Source organism: Orcinus orca, chromosome 9 (assembly GCF_937001465.1).
Source record: "Orcinus orca chromosome 9, mOrcOrc1.1, whole genome shotgun sequence".
Classification (NCBI taxonomy): domain Eukaryota; kingdom Metazoa; phylum Chordata; class Mammalia; order Artiodactyla; family Delphinidae; genus Orcinus; species Orcinus orca.
In genome coordinates this window covers 36,990,257-37,013,644 of record NC_064567.1, presented here as the reverse complement: position 1 = coordinate 37,013,644, position 23,388 = coordinate 36,990,257, and the positions used below count along the sequence as shown (strand labels likewise).

At 41.2% G+C, this 23,388-nt stretch overlaps 1 protein-coding gene across 3 annotated transcripts in view; it reads right to left on the bottom strand.

Annotated features, from left to right (window-relative positions):
* DOCK4 (dedicator of cytokinesis 4) overlaps positions 1–23,388 on the bottom strand; it is a 491,577-nt gene that overhangs the window by 244,288 nt on the left and 223,901 nt on the right. For all 3 annotated transcript variants that reach the window (XM_033428263.2, XM_033428264.2, XM_004269886.3), the window contains exons 6-8: positions 18,298–18,446; positions 9,989–10,073; positions 2,862–3,013 (exon numbers count right to left, since the gene is read on the bottom strand). In XM_033428263.2, the coding sequence (XP_033284154.1) occupies positions 2,862–3,013; positions 9,989–10,073; positions 18,298–18,446 (386 nt within the window). The remainder of the gene's footprint in view (positions 1–2,861; positions 3,014–9,988; positions 10,074–18,297; positions 18,447–23,388) is intronic.

The following is a 23,388-nucleotide window of genomic DNA, read 5'->3' as shown; positions in this document are numbered from 1 at the left end:
TTTACTTTTTTATACATCTGAAATTTTCTAAAATAAGAAGTTTAAAAAAGTAATACGAGTTGATTTTAAAATACCCCCACATCCCACACTGCATTCATTGTTGCACATAAGAAGAAACACAACAATGCCTCAAAAATCATATCTTGCATTTATAATACCTTTTTCTGTGAAGATGCAAATACTTTACACTCATCAGCTACGCCAGAAGCAGTGAGGGAAGCAAGACTTGTCACCAGTTTCAAGATGAAGGAAAAGACAGAGGTAGGTGAAAGGATCAGGGCAGCAGCAGTCAACTGCAGAGACAAGACTCAAGCCCAGTCCTCAGATCTGTGCATCCTAAGGCCTCTTCAAAAGGTAATGGTGACACCACCCTGTGCAGCGTGAATCCGAGCTACTCATAGCAAGGTTTTGAACACTCCCTAAAAGAATAATCGCTGTGCTATCTGAGGCCTCAGAGAGTCAAGAAAAGAAATCTGAGATGGTTCCAAACACCTAGTAAGCGGGTGTTTTCACTCTTACTCATTCTTTTGTCAATCACCTTTATAGTGATTATGAGTTTGGGAGGTGAGAGCCGATGGCCAAACTCAGCGAGTAGAAGCAGGGGAGAGAAATTCAGGCTTGATTTCTCCTAGGGTCATTCTGTATCAGGTGTGTGCGACAGAGGGAAAGGGAGATGGGAGGGAGAGGGGAAGCAAGAGGGGAGGGGGAGAGGGTGGAGGGGAAAAAACCAGGAGGGGGAAGGAGGGAGGGCAGAGGAGGGAGGCAGGCATGTAAGGCAGCCCAACCACATCCAGAGCAGGTAAAAGGCCCAGCTCCCGGCCTGAACCTAGGGACCACAAAAACAATATTTTAGGGTTTCTGTAGCCAGGTTATTTTCCTACTTTCACCAAGTAAGTAGGAATAAAGGAAAGGGAATTCTGTCGATCAAAACCTAAAAGAACATTTTAGAAAATCTGAAAATGTTTGTAACAAGACAAAACTGAAAGACCAGCTAATATTAATCCTACATAAATGCAATTTGAGTGGCAAAGGGGAATGTATATTCCTCAAAAACTTTAGCTGAACAGGAATGAGCAAAAGAGTGACCTCATTTCTCCCTGTTACAATCCGTAACAAACAATAGCTTGTTAAATATTTTAGAGACCATACATTATATGTTGTCTCACAAGGCAGACAACTATACAATGTTATGAAGACTTTGGTTAAACTACACTACCTGGAAACCAAGCTTTCTAACACACACTTCAATATGTAAGCAGGCATTATCTCTAAATAATCTTTCACATGTCTAAAGCCAGTGCTAAGCTGTAACTTGAATCCTTTTCTCAGGCCTTTATCTTCCCTTTTTAGTGGTGTTGATTTGGGAAGGGGGAAGGGTTTTTTAACTCACTGATTCATTTTCTCCAACAGTATATAAAGTCGATTTTGAAACTGAATTACCATTGTTATTTCCACACCTCATAAACCCTGTCCTTGCTGCACAAAACCACCACCTTTAAATTCTATGAACACAGGACTTCCCTGGTGGCGCAGTGGTTAAGAATCCGCCGGCCAATGCAGGGGACATGGGTTCGAGCCCTGGTCCGGGATGATCCCACATGCCGCAGAGCAACTAAGCCCGTGCTCCACAACTACTGAGCCTGCGCTCTAGAGCCCACGAACCACAACTACTGAGTCCACGTGCCACAACTACTGAAGCCTGAGCACCTAGAGCTTGTGCTCCGCAACAAGAGAAGCCCGCGCACTGCAACGAAGAGTAGCCCCTGCTCGCTGCAACCAGAGAAAGCCCGCGCACAGCAACGAAGACCCAATGCAGCCAAAAATAAATAAAATTTTAAAAATTAAAAAATTCTATGGACATAGTCCACTGTCAAGAAATAGAAAGTACACTTTCTAGTAGGTAATGAATAACATATAAGTTAATTCACCAAAGATTTTATGGCTATAAATGCACTAAAAATAAACTTCACACATATTTCCTAGAAAAAGATTTTTTTTTACCAGAAAATACTCCAAGATTATTTTATATTTACAAAACAATATATGTGGCTCATTGTTGCTTAAAATTGTCAACGTTTATTTTAGTGAGTATTATTTCTTTAAAGTGTGGTACAATTGGGTCATTATGTGTAAGTTGTGGTACAATTTTAATTCCAAATTCAAATTTAAAAATTTTAATGTAAAAGATGGTGTGGATTGTGCTCAACTTTAAGACTTAAAAAATTTTATACATAAAAGAAGTCTCAAAAAAAGTTGAGACCTTTGGATAACAACCAAAATGTCCATTGTAAGCTTCTCCTAAATTTTGAAAACTTGCCATAAGAGAACTACAACAGGTAAGACAGAGAAAGAAGAAAAATGAAGGTGAAAATTGTTTATTATTTCCCAGCTCTGAAACTCTCATGGGAAGGTTTCCAAGTATTTAGTTGTCTCTCAATATCATTTGACGCAGACAGGGTAAGAATAATATAATTGCTTACTGAAAATTTGAAAAATACAATGTATTGAACTTGATAAGCAAACAAACTTCAGATTTTAGAGATATTATGTCCTCCTTGCATTATCAATACAAAATAACTCCAATAACAGACCTGATATCAATGACATACTTTCATTTAATAATAATTATGGTTCCACAGCCCTTTTGAGTTTTTCAAAAAACGTTTGCATGCATCATTTCATCTAATTTTCGGGGAAACGCCCAGAAGTTAGGCAGCTTAGAAATTCACAGAGTTCTACAGATGAGAAAACAGGCTGGTAGAGGAAAAATGTACAAGGTCATATATCCTGAAGCCTGACAGTTGCAAACATCCACAATTCCAACATTAAGAGGTTCAAGTCATATCTCCACATGCAGTTACCTGATTGGTCGATTCTCTTTACTGTCAAAGAGTGAAAAGATGACCTCAAGCTCCTCTCCCAGGTTGGAACACATGAGGCTTTTCATCTGCACAAAGAGGTGATGACTGCTGGCCTGCACTGGGGTATCTTTCTTCCGATGTCGATGCTCCATCTGAATGACACCCCCCCAAAAAACATGATCAGCATGGACCGAATTAAATAATGGAACCCAACAAGCTAGTTAGCTATGGTGTGATTATGATGTCCTGTGCTTTTTGTTGTTGTTGTTGTGTATTTGGTATCTAGTTGGATGTTAAATTCCAAATTTTCTCCCAACCACTAAAATAAAAAACTGAAGTTTGCAGACCATCAAGGAATCCTGCTTTAAGATTTGTTTCTTAATCATTAATGTTAAAATGATATCAACTCACTGAGTAGATTCAGGCAGCGTGAAGTTCAAAGGATGCTATCGGTCCCTCGTCAACTCCCAGGGTGAGAACAAATTATTAACCATCTTTTAAAAATCAGACTAAATTGTATCTAGCTGATCATTTCGCTGAACAATGTAGCTATGACTTCACATTTCTCATAATTAAAAATTCTTTTAAAGCATACTAAATTTCAAACTTGTGGTAGTTTTCTGAGGCGGGCAGTATCAAATGATATTCAATCACTAGAGCAAGAAAATGTTTCTAACTTGCTGCGGAGCTACAGGGAAGCAGACCTAAGAAAGCCAGTGAGGGGTCTAAAGGCAGGAACAGAGTCTGTGTCCATCTCTTATTTCCGTCCTTAATACAGCTAGCCTAGGCTATACTTGGGAGGCGGGACCGGAAGTAAGAGTTCCCACAAGTTGAGGAAGGAAAGGAATCACCCATGGTTCCAGGGGCGAGGAGAACATGAGAATGATCATTTAGTCAACATATACTTGTTACGTATCTATTATAAGCCCAGCACTGGGAATGCAATGATGCATAAACACAGAAACAGCCTGCCTTCATAGAGCTTTTCTACTGGGGGAGCAGACATCAACAAAATTTTCCCACAAACGGATAGAAAACTGCAACTCTGATGAATGGAGAATTTGACTTGTGTCTGGGCAGTCAGAGAAGGTTTCTTGGGAAAATGACACTTTAGCTGAGAGCGAAAGAGTGAGCGGGAATTATGAACCATCTAGGACAGTACTTCTCAAACTACCTGCAGTGAAGGACCAGGTTGGTTTTTCCGCCTAACCTACCGCAGATAGATATTTTCATAAAATATCATAAAAATGCCATGGCAATGTCAAAATGTTATAAAGGTTTCTAAACGTTTACTCGCCATTTTTGTACTTGGGCCGGTTACAAACAGCTCACGGTCCAGCTAGTTCTTGGACCACAGTGTGAGCAGAACTGACTCAGGGTAAGAGCACAGGGAAAACATACAGAAAGGCTGTGAATTAACAGAACAGGTGCTAAGAATGTGTAAGAGTATTGCTTTCATAACACAGACTACTAAAGAGGCTACTTCTTGTGGATCACTTGACAATTAAAAAAATATATTAATAGCTCAGGGATTAACTCCAAAGGAGTCATATCCTTTGTTGAGGTTAAGGTACAGAACTCTATGTCTACATCAGCCATCTTTTTATGTTTCTAAGTATAGTTCAGTAACTAATGACGAACTAAGATTTGAATGCAAAGAAATGCCATGTACAATTATAGATGCAGCAGCATAAAATCACCACAAGTTTTTCATGCTTTTATTTTTTAAATTGAACCACTTGAAAAGTAGACAGCTAAAAAAATGCAATTAACCGAGTGCATCTATAATTATTGTATACTCAGCAGGTACACTGGACACGCCTCTGTGAAAGTGAAGAGTAAGTGCATTTTCTTTTAAAGTTGACCTCAGCATTGTGGTATGTGTTGGCCATAATTACTAGAAAAGGCTTTCTGCAGAGAGATATTCTAACTAGAAAAAAGCATAATTCTTTTTTTTCTATGAGGGTTGCTCTATTTTGGGCTTTAAAAATCCTTTATAACAGGGCAAAGGAAACATAATGCATTCATAAAACTACATCTCTTTAACTTCTCAAGCTTTTTATTTTCTGAAGTTGCTAACTTATTTACTGATTTACTTAAAAGTTCAGGGTAACAATGTGCAAACTGCTATGAAGAAATGAATAACTACTAAAGGCTAGAGCTGAAAAAACAGATATAAAAACATTATGAATAGAACAGACCTCAAAGAGATGTCTGGTCTTTACTTCAAACAGTGCAAAGTTCCCAGCATCATTCATGACATTCACTAAAAACTGAGGAGAAAAATTAGCTCCCTTATTCCTGCAAAGAATCCAATCTATCTAGATCAGTGGTTCTCAACCTTGGCTGCACTTTAGAATCACCAAGAGAGCTTTTAAAAAATACTTATGCCCAGGTCCCATCCCAGAACAATTAAATTAGAATTTCTAGGGGATGGGGGTCTGGACAGTGGTAGTTTTAAAAGCTCCCCAGGTGATTCTAATGTGCAATGAGGGCTGAGAATCACTGATTGAAATCATGTTCAGAGAGATGCAAATCCTAGAAGAGTGAAAAACGTATTGTTGCATCTCTTGTATAATTACTGCCTTGGTCTTTGCACGCATGCTAGTAATAAGCCCACTTAATCCTACCCTTTGTACATGTGACATGGGCCCTCACAAATGGCACTGAAATCTCCTCTCTTCCTCACCCACCATCCTTCCATGCCTGAGACAGATTTGAACTTACATAGGTTAGGATGTCTTGTTTATCTTTTGGTAATTCACTACTTTTGGGAACTGCTAAAAAATCTCTCTGTGAATATATTATTGCAGTAGCAAAATTTAAAAGGTGTGTCCACACTTGAAGAACTATGATTTGGTAGTTATAACACATAGACAAAAATCCATCTCTGAAATAATGTATGGTTACAAAGGCACCTAGCAGTGACTCTAAATGTGCTTACAGTTTAACTAGACTTTTGATTAGGAAAAGAAACAGATGCATTCCGAAGATTTATTAAAGTGATACAAATCATTAACCCTCACTAATGCATTAATTACTGGGTGAATGGTCCACACCAGGGTTCGCACCTTCAGCACTACTGACAATTTGGGCTGGTAATTTCTCTGTCGTGGGGCTGTCCTGGGCTTGGTAGGATGTTTAACGTCTTTTTCTGGCATCTACTCTCCAGATACCAGTAGTATCTCTCCCCACTCCCCACCATCCCCAATTGTGACAACCAAAAATGTCTCCGGACATTGCCAAATGTACCCTGTTCTCTGTTGGAGAACCACTGGCCTACCCACTAAGTATCACAAAGCAAGCAGCTAACCTGATCTTATTAAAACCAAGAAAGGTTCCTAAAAAGGTACTCCTCATGCCCAAACAACCAGAGAACCCAGCCAATAAAGTCCTCTTTACTACAGAAGGATTGAGCTCTGGTTGTTGGCAGTAAACCATATGTTCCAACGGGACGTATGTCAACACGGTGAGGTTTAGCGCATTTTACTGCTTAGATGAACAAAATCAGGTGAGAAAGATCTGCTAACAGGACTATCAAAAACCCAAAACAAGACATTTTTTTCCTAATGATGCAGTAGGGAGTGTGTAAGATGCAAACACCTGTGTTTCAAATATTACGGGGAGAAGACATAGTGAAGAAAGAGAAGTGGCAACAATTAATCCAGCATCCTGTGTTGGGGCATTTTACCTCCACGCCATGATCCTTGATCTAGGAGTGACAATAAATCACCACCCCACTCCCACCTTCACCATAAGGGATTGGTGGTGGTGCCTGCCAACTCCCCCTGGCGAAGTCAATACAATCAGTCACATTTAGGTTGCATAGAGAAAAGGGCCAGTGCTACAGAGAACATGATTACCGCTGGGCCAGGACATAAATAGGAACTTGAAGCTGCCTTAAAGAAAAAACATGTCCTTCTGAAGCTTATAATCATTTGGGGTTCTCTTGGGCTATTGTCTTTGCTTTAGAAGCAGTAAAATGCAATCACTACGGAGGAGAAATTACAATTTCATGTAAAATTACAATGTTTTATTTTCCTCATCTGTCAAATGAAGACTGTGGACTAGGTTCTGAGCTATAAAATATGAAAAACCCCCTCCAATGGCAGTCATTGCTAATCGATCACAGCCTGGAAGAGACCCCAGAATCTTATCAATATAACACTCCCAACAGCCACAACTAACAAATCGGAATGTTCAAAGAGATGAAATAAATTTCCCATCCCATATATGACGTTAAGTAAAAAGAAGAGAGATAAAATCACATGCATACAAAATCAAACTTGGGAAAATAAAACATATTTGTGACAGACACTGTTAGTTGCTTCTCAAATATTTGACATCCCTAGCTAAATATGGGGATGTGACTGTGTTCTGGCCAATGAAATGTGAGTGCAAGTATTGTGTGGTAGTTCCAGGAAGGCTCATTAAAATAGTTGAGTCAACTGAGAGAAATCTTTCTCCTTCTTAAAGCTGGAGAGCAAGGTCATGGCTAGAGTTCTTGCAGCTATGTTGTACTTTGAAGTATCCTTGATGATGGAGCCTTTTTTGCTTCTGACACCATGAAACCACAAACAAGCCCAGGACTTCCTGCCTCTGGGCTTGCATACTGTAAAGGAGAAATAATTTCCATCATGTCTAAGCTTCTATTATTTACTTATTTCATTGAACACAGCCAAATCTAATCTTAAGATTTAGCACATAAGGCTGCCATTATTCTTGCCATCTTACCTCCTTAATAAGGATGAAATAAAGATGACAAAGGAATGAAAACTGACTGAATGCTTAGGTGCTTTGCAAACATTGTCTGTCAAGGAAAGGCATTTTACATGCATTTCTTATTTAACCTTCCTAACAAACATGGTTAGAATTATTTTTCCATTTAATAGACTAAGAAACTGAAGCTCTGAAAGATTTAGCAGTAAGTCCAAGATCAGAGAGCTGGTGGAAGGAAGAGATGAAATTTAAACCTAGTTTTTTGGATCTATGCCCATAGTCTTCTCATAATACCGCAGTAACATCAAGATCATTAAGTGATTGCTTATTAAGTGCAAATCACTGAACGAGATTATGTTGGACATAACAGAGGAAGTATCAATATAGGACACGGTGCCCACTCTGAAGAAACTTCAAATTGAGTGAGAGATTAAAACAAAAGTGAGAGACAAAATCTGATGCCCAACAGTTAAATAAACTATAATAAAAATGTCCCATTAGAGGATGTCGCTGACAAATCAATTCTAGAGATTTTGTTTGTTACATAAGCTAAGAGTTAGTGGTGACTTTTACTGCGAATATTCTCCTTGTGTGCCCTTCCTCCATCTCTGCCCTCCTCCCTCCAACCAACCTTCAACTGTGTTTTTGCTCTGGGCCTGATACCCTGCTTAGCACTGATGCCACAGAGGGGTGCGGCATGAAACATCACCCTCAAGAAGCTCAACGTAAAGCAAAGGAAATTCTCCACAGAAACGGAATTTATTCCAACGGAAATAATGAGCTGTGGATAATCTGAACAGATTGATGATGAAGGGGAAAACTGAAAGCGGTATTAAGAACTGCTTTCTCAAATCAGACATACGCCTGATGGGTTTACTGATGATTTTTTCCACACGTTTTTCAGATAATTTCAGGTGAAGAATAATCTGCAATTCTATGAAGAATACTCTAAGCTTGGGAAGCTATCCCCAGAGAGGTAGGATGTTCCAAAAAGGAGTCAGTTATTTTCCACAGTCACTCCTCCTTGGAACGTGGGGTAAGATGCAGTGGTAACTGGAGCAAAGCAAAGAAACGCCTGGGATACTGGCTTCTTTGATTTGAGGTTTTAAAATAGCTCAGTGAGTATCTAGAGGTTAGGTAAAACTTTATACAAATATTAAGAATACGAGGCTAGGGGGGCTTCCCTGGTGGCGCAGTGGTTGAGAGTCCGCCTGCCGATGCAGGGGACACGGGTTTGTGCTCCGGTCCGGGAAGATCCCACATGCCGCAGAGCGGCTGGGTCCGTGAGCCATGGCCGCTGAGCCTGCGCGTCCGGAGCCTGTGCTCCGCAATGGGAGAGGCCACAACGAGAGGCCCGTGTACCGCAAAGAAAAAAAAAAGAATACGAGGCTAGGGACTTCCCTGGTGCAGCAGTGGTTAAGAATCCGCCTGCCAATGCAGGGGACACAGGTTCGAGCCCTGGTTTGGGAAGATCCCACATGCTGCATAGCTACTAAGCCCATGCGCCACAACTACCGAGCCTGCATTCTAGAGCCCGTGAGTCACAACTACTGAGCCCGCGTGTTGCAACTACTGAAGCCCATGTGCCTAGAGCCCGTGCTCTGCAACAAGAGCACCGCAACGAGAAGCCCACACACCGCAACGAAGAGTAGCCCCCACTCACCGCAACTAGAGAAAGCCCGCGCACAGCAACGAAAACCCAACGCAGCCAAAAAAAAAAAAAAAAAATACAAGGCAGGTGGGACCAGATTTGGGGAACCTAGATGCCAAGTAAAGAACTGAACTTCAACCTACCATGTAACTAGACAAAAAACTCAAGTCATGGGTGAGGCCACGATGGGCAAGATGACCAAATATCTCAGGATTATTAACAAGTTTCAGCACTTAGGGATGGCCTGGGGTTTGGGAGAGGTGGGGGATAAGTCTAGCATTTGGAGACCAAGGAAGGGATACTTTCAGGAGTCTGTGCATACAGTGATAGCAGGGCAGGGAGGGGAGCTAACATATTGGTGAGCACTAACTGGAAACCATTAGTCACAACAATATCCTGAAACAGAACAGATAAATATGTATGACTTGTAACCATTCCACTAGACTAGGCAAAATACAAAGATTTCACTAGACTAGGCAAAGTACAAAGATTTGCAAAATAAAACTTAAAACTTCTTTGTCTTTACTTCCTAGTGCCTGGGCATTGAGGGCTCAGTAAGAACGTCAGGGCATTCTGAGGTGGGTAAATTATCTCAGTTTTGTACTTGAGGCATGGTCACCTCAGCTCTCAATTCTCTTTACTTGCTCCAAATTAAACCGGGAACATCCTGTTCTTACAAAATCAAGCAAGTATGAAGAGTGTCATGGAAACCACAAAATTAGCAGTGAGGCTGTGAGACAAGGATTCCTATACCTACCAATCGGTAGAGCTCAGTAATGCTGATGTCCTCTGGATCCACCATCGCGTACTCTTTCCTAGGCACCAGGTCCAGTCCCAGTTGTCTAGAAAACAGATTGCAAACATTTGGCGGAAGAGTTACCTTGATAGGATATATTAAAAATAATTATCTTTGGGCTTCCCTGGTGGCGCAGTGGTTGAGAGTCTGCCTGCCAATGCAGGGGACACGGGTTCGTGCCCCGGTCCAGGAAGATCCCACATGCCGCGGAGCGGCTGGGCCTGTGAGCCATGGCCGCTGAGCCTGCGCGTCCAGAGCCTGTGCTCCGCAACGGGAGAGGCCACAACAGTGAGAGGCCCGCGTACCTCCCCCCAAAAAAATAAAATAAAATAAAATAAATTAAATTAAAAAAATAACTATCTTTACTGTATCACCCTAACATTCGATATATCACCCACCATGCTTCTCTCACCCATATTTTTTACCTTATATTAACCTCTCACTGTGATTGGAGTAAGTGACTAGGCTGAACACTGGTCATAACTTGAGAACAGAAGATGACAAAGGCAAGTAAATGGGGTCGGGTGGGAATGGGCTGGCACTCTTGGTGGAGCACTCCTGCCACTGGGGGCCTCGGTACTCTATGGTGGGGAACCTTTAGCACCCTACAAGCTATTACCACAGAAACCCTTCCTCCTTGTACTGGGGTGGAAACTAGAGATAGACATAATTTTGTTCTAGAAACAGAGTTGAGGAGAGGGAAATGTAGCCTTTAGGATTTGACCTGGCACCAAAATTCCTAGTTATATCCAGAGCTAACACATTAATAATGGGAATCTCTGGCAACACGTGCATGGTCCTTATTCATAGCAAGTTCTGGGGTCAGTCATTAGGAGAAACTCAGTAAAGGCAGGGGACAGAAATTAGGACAGCATAGGTCTACGCCTGGGGTAGCAAAAATGGCTTAATCTCTTACGTCAGGTTTCATTGTGACTGATACATGAATTACTATGCTAAGAAATATTCTAACGTTATATCCAGCCTCAGTGGGACCAAGTATGGTATCGGATTTGTGATGTCTTACCATGGACAGAGGAAAATGAGTATAATCTTGCCAGTTTCCCTCTAGTGACCTTGATAACATACTCCTCTCCAGGCATCCACCTTACTACACTGATGTCAAGGCTGTATAATTCTACTCATCTCCGTAACCATCACAACTATCCCAAAGGCTTCATGATGTCTCTCTACCAGACTCCCCTCAATTATCCCACTCCAGGTCTCACACTTAATTCTCTGAGGATATTTTGCTCTACATCCCTTCCACATCATTACTCTCTCTAATACGGAAGCCTTCCTGCATGGCATTTCCAATTATACTACCAAAGTCTTCTCACTTTTGTATTTTAAAAACATCCTAAAACAGATGGAGAGATATACCATGTTCTTGGATTGGAAGAATCAACATTGTGAAAATGACTCTACTACCCAAAGCAATCTATAGATTCAATGCAATCCCTATCAAACTACCACTGGCATTTTTCACAGAACTAGAACAAAAAATTTCACAATTTGTATGGAAAAACAAGAGACCCCGAATAGCCAAAGCAATCTTGAGAACGAAAAAAGGAGCTGGAGGAATCAGGCTCCCTGACTTCAGACTATACTACAAAGCTACAGTAATCAAGACAGTATGGTACTGGCACAAAAACAGAAAGACAGATCAATGGAACAGGATAGAAAGCCCAGAGATAAACCCACGCACATATGGACACCTTATCTTTGATAAAGGAGGCAGGAATGTACAGTGGAGAAAGGACAGCCTCTTCAATAAGTGGTGCTGGGCAAACTGGACAGCTACATGTAAAAGTATGAGATTAGATCACTCCCTAACACCATACACAAAAATAAGCTCAAAATGGATTAAAGACCTAAATGTAAGGCCAGAAACTATCAAACTCTTAGAGGAAAACATAGGCAGAATACTCTATGACATAAATCACAGCAAGATCCTTTCTGACCCACCTCCTAGAGTAATGGAAATAAAAACAAAAATAAACAAATGGGACCTAATGAAACTGCAAAGCTTTTGCACAGCAAAGGAAACCATAAACAAGACCAAAAGACAACCCTCAGAATGGGAGAGAATATTTGCAAATGAAGCAACTGACAAAGGATTAATGTCCAAAATTTACAAGCAGCTCATGCAGCTCAATAACAAAAAAACAAACAACCCAATCCAAAAATGGGCAGAAGACCTAAATAGACATTTCTCCAAAGAAGATATACAGACTGCCAACAAACACATGAAAGAATGCTCAACATCATTAATCATTAGAGAAATGCAAATCAAAACTACAATGAGATATCATCTCACACCGGTCAGAATGGCCATCATCAAAAAATCTAGAAACAATAAATGCTGGAGAGGGTGTGGAGAAAAGGGAACACTCTTGCACTGCTGGTGGGAATGTGAATTGGTTCAGCCACTATGGAGAACAGTATGGAGGTTCCTTTAAAAACTACAAATAGAATTACCATATGACCCAGCAATCTCACTACTGGGCATATACCCTGAGAAAACCATAATTCAAAAAGAGTCATGTACCAAAATGTTCATTGCAGCTATTTACAATAGCCCGGAGATGGAAACAACCTAAGTGCCCATCATCAGATGAATGGATAAAGAAGATGTGGCACATATATACAATGGAATATTACTCAGCCATAAAAAGAAACGAAATTGAGCTATTTGTAATGAGGTGGGTGGACCCAGAGTCTGTCATACAGAGTGAAGTAAGTCAGAAAGAAAAAGACAAATACCGTATGCTAACACATATGTATGGAATTTAAGAAAAAAAAATGTCATGAAGAACCTAGGGGTAAGACAGGAATAAAGACACAGACCTACTGGAGAACGGACTTGAGGATATGGGGAGGGGGAAGGGTGAGTTGTGACAGGGCGAGAGAGAGTCATGGACATATACACACTAACAAACGTAAGGTAGATAGCTAGTGGGAAGTAGCTGCATGGCACAGGGATATCGGCTCGTGCTTTGTGACCGCCTGGAGGGGTGGGATAGGGAGGGTGGGAGGGAGGGAGACGCAAGATGGAAGAGATATGGGAACATATGTATATGTATAACTGATTCACTTTGTTATAAAGCAGAAACTAACACACCACTGTAAAGCAATTATACCCCAATAAAGATGTTAAAAAAAAAAATCCTAAAATTCTGTGACCTCCCCAAAACCTCATTAGAGGTTTCATAAGTAAAAACCTGTTATTAATTCAGCACATACTTCAAGCCAGGTACTTCCCCAGCCACGCTGAGGGATTGTTGGTTTTAAGATTACAAGACTGTGGCCCTCTTGATGGTAGGACTTGGCTTTTAGATACTAAAACAGTTTCTCACTTTTCTTCACTTATGTTTCTCTTTAACAAACTTAAAAATCACACTCCCATTCTCTAATTTTTTTTGAACTTTCAAAGCACAAACTCGGTAATTCATTTTCAAAATGCCCATGTCTCCCTGTTAGTTTCTGAACTGTGTCCTCCCAAAATTTGTATGTTGAAGCCTTAACGCTAATATGACTATATTTGAAAAGAGGGACTATAAGGAGATAATATAGGTTAAGTGAGGTCATTTGAGTGAGGCCCTAATCCAACAGGACTGGTGTCCTTAGAAGAAGAAGAGACTCCAGAGATTGTCCTTGTATGGACACAGTAAGAAGGCAGCCATCTGCAAGTCAGCAACAGAGTACTCACCAGAAACTGAATTTGCTGGTACCTTGCTCACGGACTAGTAGCCTCCAGAATTATGAGAAAATAAATGTCTGTTGTTTAAGCCACCCAGTCTGTGGTATTTTGTTATGGCAGCCTGAGCAGACTAATAAATCCCCCTTGCTATACCTCATCAGGGGATTCTGATAGGGTCTGTTCCCCATTCTCCATCCCGTCCCAAGAGAGGACCACTGCACTACAACGTAAGATATCAGAAGACACCAGGTGAGTATTGCTGAGGAAAGATTATCTAGCAAAGGAAAGAGGATATAGGCATACCTTGTTTTTACTGCACTTTGGAGATATTACTTTTTTTTACAAGTTGAAGGTTTGTGGCAACCCTGTGTCAAGCACGCCTGTTTGCGCCATTTTTCCAATAGCATTTGTTCACCTCACGTCTCTGTCACATTTTGGTGACTCTCAAAATATTTTAAACTTTTTCATGATTACATTTGTTATGGGGATCTCTGATCCATGATCTTTGATGTCACTATCTTAATTGTTTTGACATTTTTTAGCAATAGAGTATTTTTAAATTAAGATATGTATATTTTTAATACATATTGCCATTGCACATTAATAGACTATAGTACATTGTAAACATGACTTTTACATGCACTGGGGAATCAAAAAATTTTGTGACTTGCTTTATTGCAATATCTGCTTTATTGCGGTGGTCTGGAGCCGAACCTGCTTTATTGCGGCGGTCTGGAACCGAACCTGCTTTATTGCGGCGGTCTGGAGCCGAACGTGCTTTACTGCGGCGGTCTGGAGCCGAACCTGCTTTATTGCGGTGGTCTGGAGCCGAACCTGTTTTATTGCGGCGGTCTGGAGCCGAACGTGCTTTATTGCGGCGGTCTGGAACCGAACGTGCTTTATTGCGGCGGTCTGGAGCCGAACGTGCTTTATTGCGGCGGTCTGGAACCGAACCTGCTTTATTGCGGTGGTCTGGAGCCGAACCTGCTTTATTGCGGTGGTCTGGAACCGAACGTGCTTTATTGCGGCGGTCTGGAGCCGAACGTGCTTTATTGCGGCGGTCTGGAGCCGAACGTGCTTTATTGCGGTGGTCTGGAACTGAACCTGCTTTATTGCGGTGGTCTGGAGCTGAACCTGCTTTATTGCGGTGGTCTGGAACCGAACCTATCTCTGCAGTGTGCCTGCATTCAACCACATGTGAATCAGAGCACTCACCTCCTTCCCCGTGTCACGTTCCATGAGGAGCTGCCCTACCATACTTTCTTCTGGGAGGGTCAGGGGGCAGCTGAAGTAGTTTAGTCATCTGACCATCTCCCCTTCCTGAGCCACACCTGACTGGCCCACAGGTAGGCACCTGACCAAAGGACAAATAATCCCTGGACTGGCCAGCAGCTCATGAGCAGCTGGTATAAAATGCTCAGTTTGAACATGAATAACGGATACTGGCTGTCAATGAGAACCTAGAAATTCACATAGCATCAACCATCTGAGAAACATGAAGGACAAGTGATCTACATCACTGCAGAATGACTGAGTTAAGACCAACTCCAGCAGCAGAGGTTCTGGAGTAGGTGTGGGATCCAGAACCTTCCTCAGCTTTGGGGCCCCAGGAGCTGGTGATCTGCAAGTCTTTTCCTCTCATAAGGCTTGGATTATTCAACTTCTGCTGGCTTCCTGTAGTCCTAGCTGTGTGAAGAGACTTTGATATGTTTCTATTTTGTTCTGTTAATTCCTAGGTATATCCTTAGGATAACCCTCCCACTGTGTGAGGCTTCTAAGCTCACAGAAGAGGATCAGGACAGTGCTCTAAAAAACAAGAAGAAATGAGGCAAAGAGGGAAGGAACAGGATGGAAGGAGAGGACCTAGGACATGGGAAGCCAGCAAGGGAAATGGGTGGGTGGGGGGTTAGTTTTATATTAACTCAGTCACTGAACTGCTTTGGGACATCAGGAAGGAAGAATGAATGGGTACTCCCTCCTGTATCATTATCACAGGAAAATCAAAGGACAGCACAGGACTCTACGGAGAACTGAGACAGGTGCTATTATTTTAAGTCTGTTCGAGGCTTCCAGGCGAGAACACTTCTTCTGATGGCCCCTTTAGGGAACAAGATGGGTTATCTCCTCCCCCTCCCCCTCCCCCCAAGCTTCCTCCATCTAGAGGGCTTCTCTTCACCACTCTTCAACAGTTTGACATACAACTTGAGATTGAACACATCTTTCACTTATGTTCATCCTGCGATCTACATGCTGACAGACAATTTTGCAGAACAACTTAGTTTAATATGCAAGAGAATTATCTTAATTTGCTTTCCACTTTTGCTTTTCCATTCAGTAAGAAAACTATATTTAAAGGAATACAGTAAATGCACAATCTGTAAACTGTAAGTCATTTTAAATAAGTTGTCAAAGAAATTCAAAGGAAACAGAATGAGACCTCAGAAAATTCATGAATTTGAGGATGATCTAAATAAATTATATTGCTCACTTTCATGCATCAATGTTTTACCAACTTACCATAAATTAGACAAAGAACTGTCCAAAGTACAAGCTAGAACTTACATGAGTCCAAACTGAGCCATGATTCAGTCATAATTAATGTTTTTCCCTCCTTTCCCTTCTTTATGTCATCATCTTCCTTCCTAAAACTGAAAAAGTATCATCTTCCTGCCTGCTCTATATTTCTAAGCTATTTTTGATAAGCTAACTTCATCCAACTTTCTTCCTATTTACAAACTAGTCTTTTAAAGGAGGATCAGCACAATGACTAAGAGCCAATATAATTCAGAGAAAGTTCAAAGTTTTCTCAAAACAAACAAACAAAAAACACATGAAAGATGGGCAGCCTAAGTCATGGTCAAACAGTCTTCAGGGGCTTCCCTGGTGGCGCAGTGGTTGAGAGTCCGCCTGCTGATGCAGGGGACATGGGTTCGTGCCCCGGTCCGGGAAGATCCCACATGCCGCGGAGCAGCTGGGCCCGTGAGCCATGGCCGCTGAGCCTGCGCATCTGGAGCCTATGCTCCGCAATGGGAGAGGCTGCAACAGTGAGAGGCCCGCGTACCGCAAAAAAAAAAAAAAAAAAGAAGTCTTCAGATCTACCCCTCAAAGTGCTACCCCATCTCACACAGCGAGACCGGAGGCTCCATGCATGTGGCTGGCAAATCATCTCTCTCAGGAAGTGCTATGTGCTTTGAATCATGTTGCCCTGGAGCGGAAAGGGGCCTTGGATCTCTTCTAGCTCAACTTACTCCTTCGACAAGTGAGGAACCTGAAGTCAAGGAGGGCTCTGGAATTTGCCTCCCATCGTAGAAAAGCAGAGTTCCGAGTACAATGTCTTGCTGCATTCCAAACCTGCTCTTGTTTTTGACTCCCCAGAAGGAATAAACCTCCCTGAGATAAATGAATTAGGGCTGCTCTCCCGACTGTCGGTAAAAGGATGAATGGCACAGCTCACTCAACGAAATACCAGAAGGACTCTGGATGAGACAGAGGTTTAAAATGTGTTAGTGGGTCCACGTCTTCATACCTGTAGTATGTGATATCTTGGCAGGAAACAAAACTGGCTTCTGATAAAGCGACTTTCTATGGTTAGAGGAAGCACACTCTCGTTTCAGATCAGTTTTTCCAGATTCAGCAAGAGGCAAATTTATCTGTGGTGCACATTTTACTGCCTTTTCCTTTTTCTGTCGGCTTTTCTTTTATCCTGTTGCCCTAAGATCCTTTGAAGGTCCAAATAGCAAATGGGGATTTGGGGAGAGGAAACGGAGGGAGGCTATGACCTTGTAGGATACCGAGGGACCATTTACCATCCTTAAACTTAAGCCCATACAAGCCTAACTAACATCATAGTCAAAGCTGGTTTATTCTAATTTCTCCCCCATATATTAACATTCATACTTAGCACAATCAGCCTTCATCAGAGCTTTAAGTGATTAGAGATACTATTTAAAGTGCTTGGCTGTTATTGTAGATTAGTCACTCACAGTTTTATTTAAAAGTAAATCTTGGTCAAGAGCAGCTTTTTTACTGAGCCCTCCCAAGTAGCTCCTCAAAGAGACTAATATGTATACACAGGCAGAATCAGGGCAATAAGGAGAGCACGCCCCCTCCCACCCAGGGTACCTGTCCTAAGACTTTTAACAGAAGCTATTAGCATTAGCGTATCCCTCCAGATTACACCAACGACCTACTGCCACAATAAAGAAGAGGAATATATTTAGAAGGAAATTCACATGCCAAACCTAAAGCCTTGAAACAAGATGAATTTTTAGCAGACGCCATATCCGATTGACCCCAGTGAATACTTTGTATTTCATGAGCATTTGCACACTGTCAGAGCACACAGGGCAGTAGAGAACCGACAATGTCCTGGGACCCCCACCAGCCCTAGAGGATGCAGTTCTTGACTCTACTAGTGAGAGTTTGCACTAAGCCCCCCAAAGCGGAAAGATGGAAAAGGCTCCTCTGGTGTCTTCCAGAGATAGGACTGCATAGTGGCTCACACCTGTGTTGCAGTCACATCTGTTGTGTTCAGCCACCAGAGACCACCCCCTCAGCGGCCAGTACTCACTCGTTGCCCCAGTCCAGGCGGGCGGTGATGTGGCGCTTCACATCCTTCATCCGATCGTGGGTGAGATGCCCCACAAGCACCTGCCGCCGCAGATCCAGGATTTCATTCATGATGTGCCACAGCCGGTGGAAGAGATCGCCTTCATTTCTCTGGGAAATACACAAATGCGGAAATTCAATGATCAGTCACTGAGACATGGGGTAACCACAGAGGAAATGGGGGGCAGTCCTGCTTACCCTCTGTGTGCTGGCCACTCTGTGGACAGATTCTCCATTAACAGACAAACTCTCCCCTCGGGTTCTCAAATGCACTCATTGCTCTACATGCTTTCATCCCATTTCACAATGCTGTTCTCCTGCCCAAGAATCCAACTTCACTTCTCAGACTCCCCAACACAGACATTGTGTCCCAGGGTCCTCACTAAGCCTCCACACCCAAGCTTGGTCTCTGGCTTTACTTACTCTGCTTCCGTTTCCACCTCAAATCCTCTTTCTTTAGCTCCATCCAATTCTATTACCCTTCAAGGCTCCACCCGACCTCCACCTCCCTCAGGAAATCTTCCCCTTACAACTCTTGCTCACATTCTTTTTTCCCCTTCTCTGAAGTATGCCTGCATGTAATTAAAGCCAATTCAACAGAAAACACGGTTTTCCAATTATTTCTTACATGTTGGTCTTAATGCTTTACTGTGTTCCCATCAGAAGCTGGGTACACAGAGGGCTCTCACACTCGTTCATTGATGAATTTTCACTGCCATTATCTGGTCAGTATTCAGACTTAAAAAGAAATGTTTTCTTTCTTACTTGTTGAACATTCATGTAAATTCAGGCTAATCTCCTGTGAAATTCATCAAGCGAGGAGGCTTAGTTGGAAAAAAGACAGGTTAAACTCCTGGCTTCAAATCTCGGTTTTGCCACTCACTAGTTTTATAGGCTTTGAGTATGGCTTTTGCCATCTGTGAAACAGGCACAGTACTAACTTCCTGTAAGGTTATTTTATGGATTACAGATAACATTTGTGAAGAGACCCCAAGAGTATACTGATTAAGAGCACAGACTTGAAAGACAAACTACCTCAATGTGCATTGAAATTTTGCCCTTCACTGAGTGAAAAACCTTTGGCAGTGTATTAACCTCTTTGTGCTTCTTTTCTTATCTGTAGAATGGCTATCATAGTACCTATCTCATAGGCTTGCTATAGGGATTGATGACTTCATATATTAAAACTCTGAGAACAATGCTTGGCCCAGAATAAATATCATGTAAGTAACAGCTGCTACTAATGCTGTTATCATTAATGTTCTGATTCAGAATAAACCCTCTTATAAATATTGTGTCTTTATCAAAATCTAAATGTATGTCTCTTCCCCAGAGATATTTAGGGTAAACCTTTTATAAGTATTTCATCTTCCATCAACCCTTCATCTTTCTTAAGAAGAAGCCATGCTTTTACTTTCTACAAAAATTATTAGTAGGCTATATGAATAGTGGTACGAAAGTATTGAGATGATCGTTCATCTAAAGTCCTCTACAGAGATACGCTGCCAGAAATACCAAGTTCTGGGTGATGGGTAAGGATGGTCAGTCATAACATTCTTTTTCTTTTTTTCTTTTTTTGGTAAAAAGTAGTGATGGATCTTCTGCTTTATCAATGCTTGGTGACTGGAAAAGCATTTTCATGTACTGTGTAGGTTAGGCAATGTGCCAGCTGACCAAGAAGGATTCTCCACGACACCATCCCTGTCCTCTGAGATATCAATAATCTTGCTCTCAACTCCTAGAGCATTCTCTTGAGCCTGTTCTTCTATAACCTCTCACTCTTTACTCACGTTATACACTCCCATACAAGTCATTCCAAAGGTGCTATAATGTTTTAAGTCACTGGTCAGTGTCTGTGTTCTTCACCTGGTATAAGCTCCCAACCACAATGGCTGAGACTGCACTACGTAGTCCCAGCAGCTGAAGAATGAATACCTTGATTTAGAGCTGTTAGTTTTGGTGGATCTTGAGAGGTGGGTTCTGTTTAGATCATATAAAAGAACAAGCAGGGAAGATCAAGAAAAACTTGAGGAGGATGGACCTAGAGATCATCATACTAAGTGAAGTAACCAAAACACAGAAAAACAAACATCATATGATTTCACTTATGTGTGGAATCTAAAAAAAATGTTGCAAATGAACTTATTTACGAAACAGAAGGAGACTCACAGACACAGAGAATAAACTTACAATTATCAAAGGGGGAAAGTGGGGGGGATAAATTAGGAGTTTGGGGTTAACAGACACATACTACTATATATAAAACAGATAAACAAGGACCTACTGTATAGCACAGGGAACTATATATTCAGTATCTTGCAATAACCTATAATGGAAAAGAATCTGAAAAAGGCTATATATATATATATATATATATATGTATATATATATATGTATATATATATATATATACACACATACATATACATATATATAACTGAATCACTATGCTGTTCACCTGAAACTAACACAACATTGTAAATCAACTATACTTCAATTAAAAAATTAATTTAAAAAATTAAAATAAAAAAAAAAACTTGAGGAACTCTGTGGTCAGAAAGAAAAGTTCACTTGAGTCAAAGAAATTACATAAGGAAAATATAAGTCAAATCTCATGCAGCTGGGGAGAGAGTCAGCTCTGCTTAAAATGACTGTCACAGTGTGAAAGTCACTTGTCCTGCTCTTGGGGAAGGTGTTCTGCAGTTGTCCAGAAGAATGGGCTTGATTTCCTAATAATGTCGCCTCTAGTTCTTAAGTCTAAGAGAACATTGAGCTGAGAAGAAGTCAGATCCTTTATAAAAGGAAAACAAGTTGGTCCGCTTTCCCTTTCAGGAAGAGGTGGCAGGAACAGTGACATACTGCAGTCCTGACCAGCAAACCCTCCCTACTCGTGCATGAAAACAGTACATATCTGTTTTGACAGCTAGTCAGAAAATGATGCTTCTTTAAAAACTGGATTTTAAAAATTGGATAGTTATGAAGACTGTTCAGGAAATGGGAAGAATGCTTTTGATTTAATGTCAAATGAAAAAGGTAGGGTACAATATTAAACACTTAAAATAGAAAAATACCTAAACATTTTTACAATATATCAGAAAATTTCTGCAATATTTTTTGCAAAAAGTGAACTGTAAATATTTTAGTGTTGTAGAGAATGGGTAAGTTTTGATTTGCCTCAAGATGAAAATAATATAATTTTTGGAGCAGCAGACCTCAGTTTACAGCCAGGCTTTCCCACTTAGCATGGGACTCTGGATAGATTATCTTTGATGAGCTTCGAGAATAAAAACTACCTGGCAGAGTCCCACAGAAGACAGATGTGAAATACCCACCCAAAGGCCTGCACAAAAGTACTTGGTAAAAGATGGCTGCTGTATTTCTCCTAAACGTTTTGTGGTTAGATTACTGATACTTTATTAAGTGATATTTTAAAGGACATTAAATTAGGCCATTACCAATGTTATTAAAAAGAGCAAATAGCATTTCTCAAGCATCTGCCATGTGCTTTTTTATGCTAAATGTCCTACGTATATTAAGTATATCTCATATACTACTTACAATTAACAAGATATTAGTGGCTCATCAAGCACCTTCCAGTGGAGAAGCTTCCAGTGGAGAAGCTAGCCTTAAAACTGTTAGGAAAGACCACAGACAGTACCCCAATACACTCAAGCATGATGAACCTGAACTAAAACATTTAGCAAAAACGTTTACATCAGGAAAAGAGAAACCAAAAGGTCCAACAGAGTCAAGTCAGCCTCCTTCTCAAGGTCAAAAATCTGGTACTTCCAGGTTAAACATTATATTTTTTCCTAATAGAACTGACTACCATTCCAGTATCCAAGGAAACTCTGAAAAAATTCTCTCTCTGTTTCCGTCACTTAGGACGGTAGGAGGTGAGAAGGTTACTCCTAGAGCTTACAACACATAGGTTTTCAAGCCAATCAAGTATGTCCCCAAAATAGATGCTCGCAGCCTCAAAAGCAGGCAAAAATAGCTAGATAAGGAAGAATCAAGTGGAAATTCAACTCTGTTCCTCACCAGCAGCTACATAAAAGGAAAAGTGCTGGTGCCTTAGCTCAGCTAATGGTTGACACTTACACTGTCATTATTTTTACAGTGGGTACTTAGGATGCAGTGATTTGAAAATTTCACATAGTTTCATTTTCCATGTTAGTGTCAGGTACAATATTAAATGAAATAATACTTGGGTTTTATATTCTTTCCAACACAAATTTTTTTAAATCTAAAAAGGAGATCTGCATTTCCTTTGTAGTCTCCCAGCACAGAGCCCTTGAGTTCAGTTATCTTGACAGTGCATTTACCTCACCCCAGCAAAGCCTAGACGCTGTGTTTCATCTAAGATCATCTTGTGGATTTTAGTAGTGAGTCCTAATGCCACCAGCTCCAGGAGGGCATGGTCAGAGAAATCCAACATCAAAAGGGTTTTTATTAGTGACTTTTAAAGATTTTCTTGCCTCAATGAACTATCCTATTGCATTTTCTTTTTTAAATTAATTAATTAATTTATTTATTTATTTTTGGCTGCACTGGGTCTTCATTGCTGCACGCAGGTTTTCTCTAGCTGTGGCGAGCAGGGGCTGCTCTGCGTTGCGGTGCGTGGCCTTCTCATTGTGGTGGCTTCTCGTTGCAGAGCATGGACTCTAGGCGTGCGGGCCTCAGTAGTTGTGGCTCGCGGGCTCAGTACTTGTGGCTCACAGACTCTAGAGTGCAGGCTCAGTAGTTGTGGCACACGGGTTTAGTTGCTCCTCGGCACGTGGGATCTTCCCAGACTAGGGCTCGAACCCATGTTCCCCTGCATTGGCAGGTGGAATTTTAACCACTGTGCCACCAGGAAAGTGCCCCTATTGCATTTTCTATGTAGCAGAAAATAAAAACGGTCATTTTGTGCCCATGTCCCTCACTAATTTGGATTTTCTCTTTGACAGGCTATTTCAAATCATTTTGTCAGGGTAAGTACACCTTTGTATTTTGAGCACATCCCTTCAAATGATTAAGCTGTTCTATAAATTCCTTTGAAAATCAGAGAAGA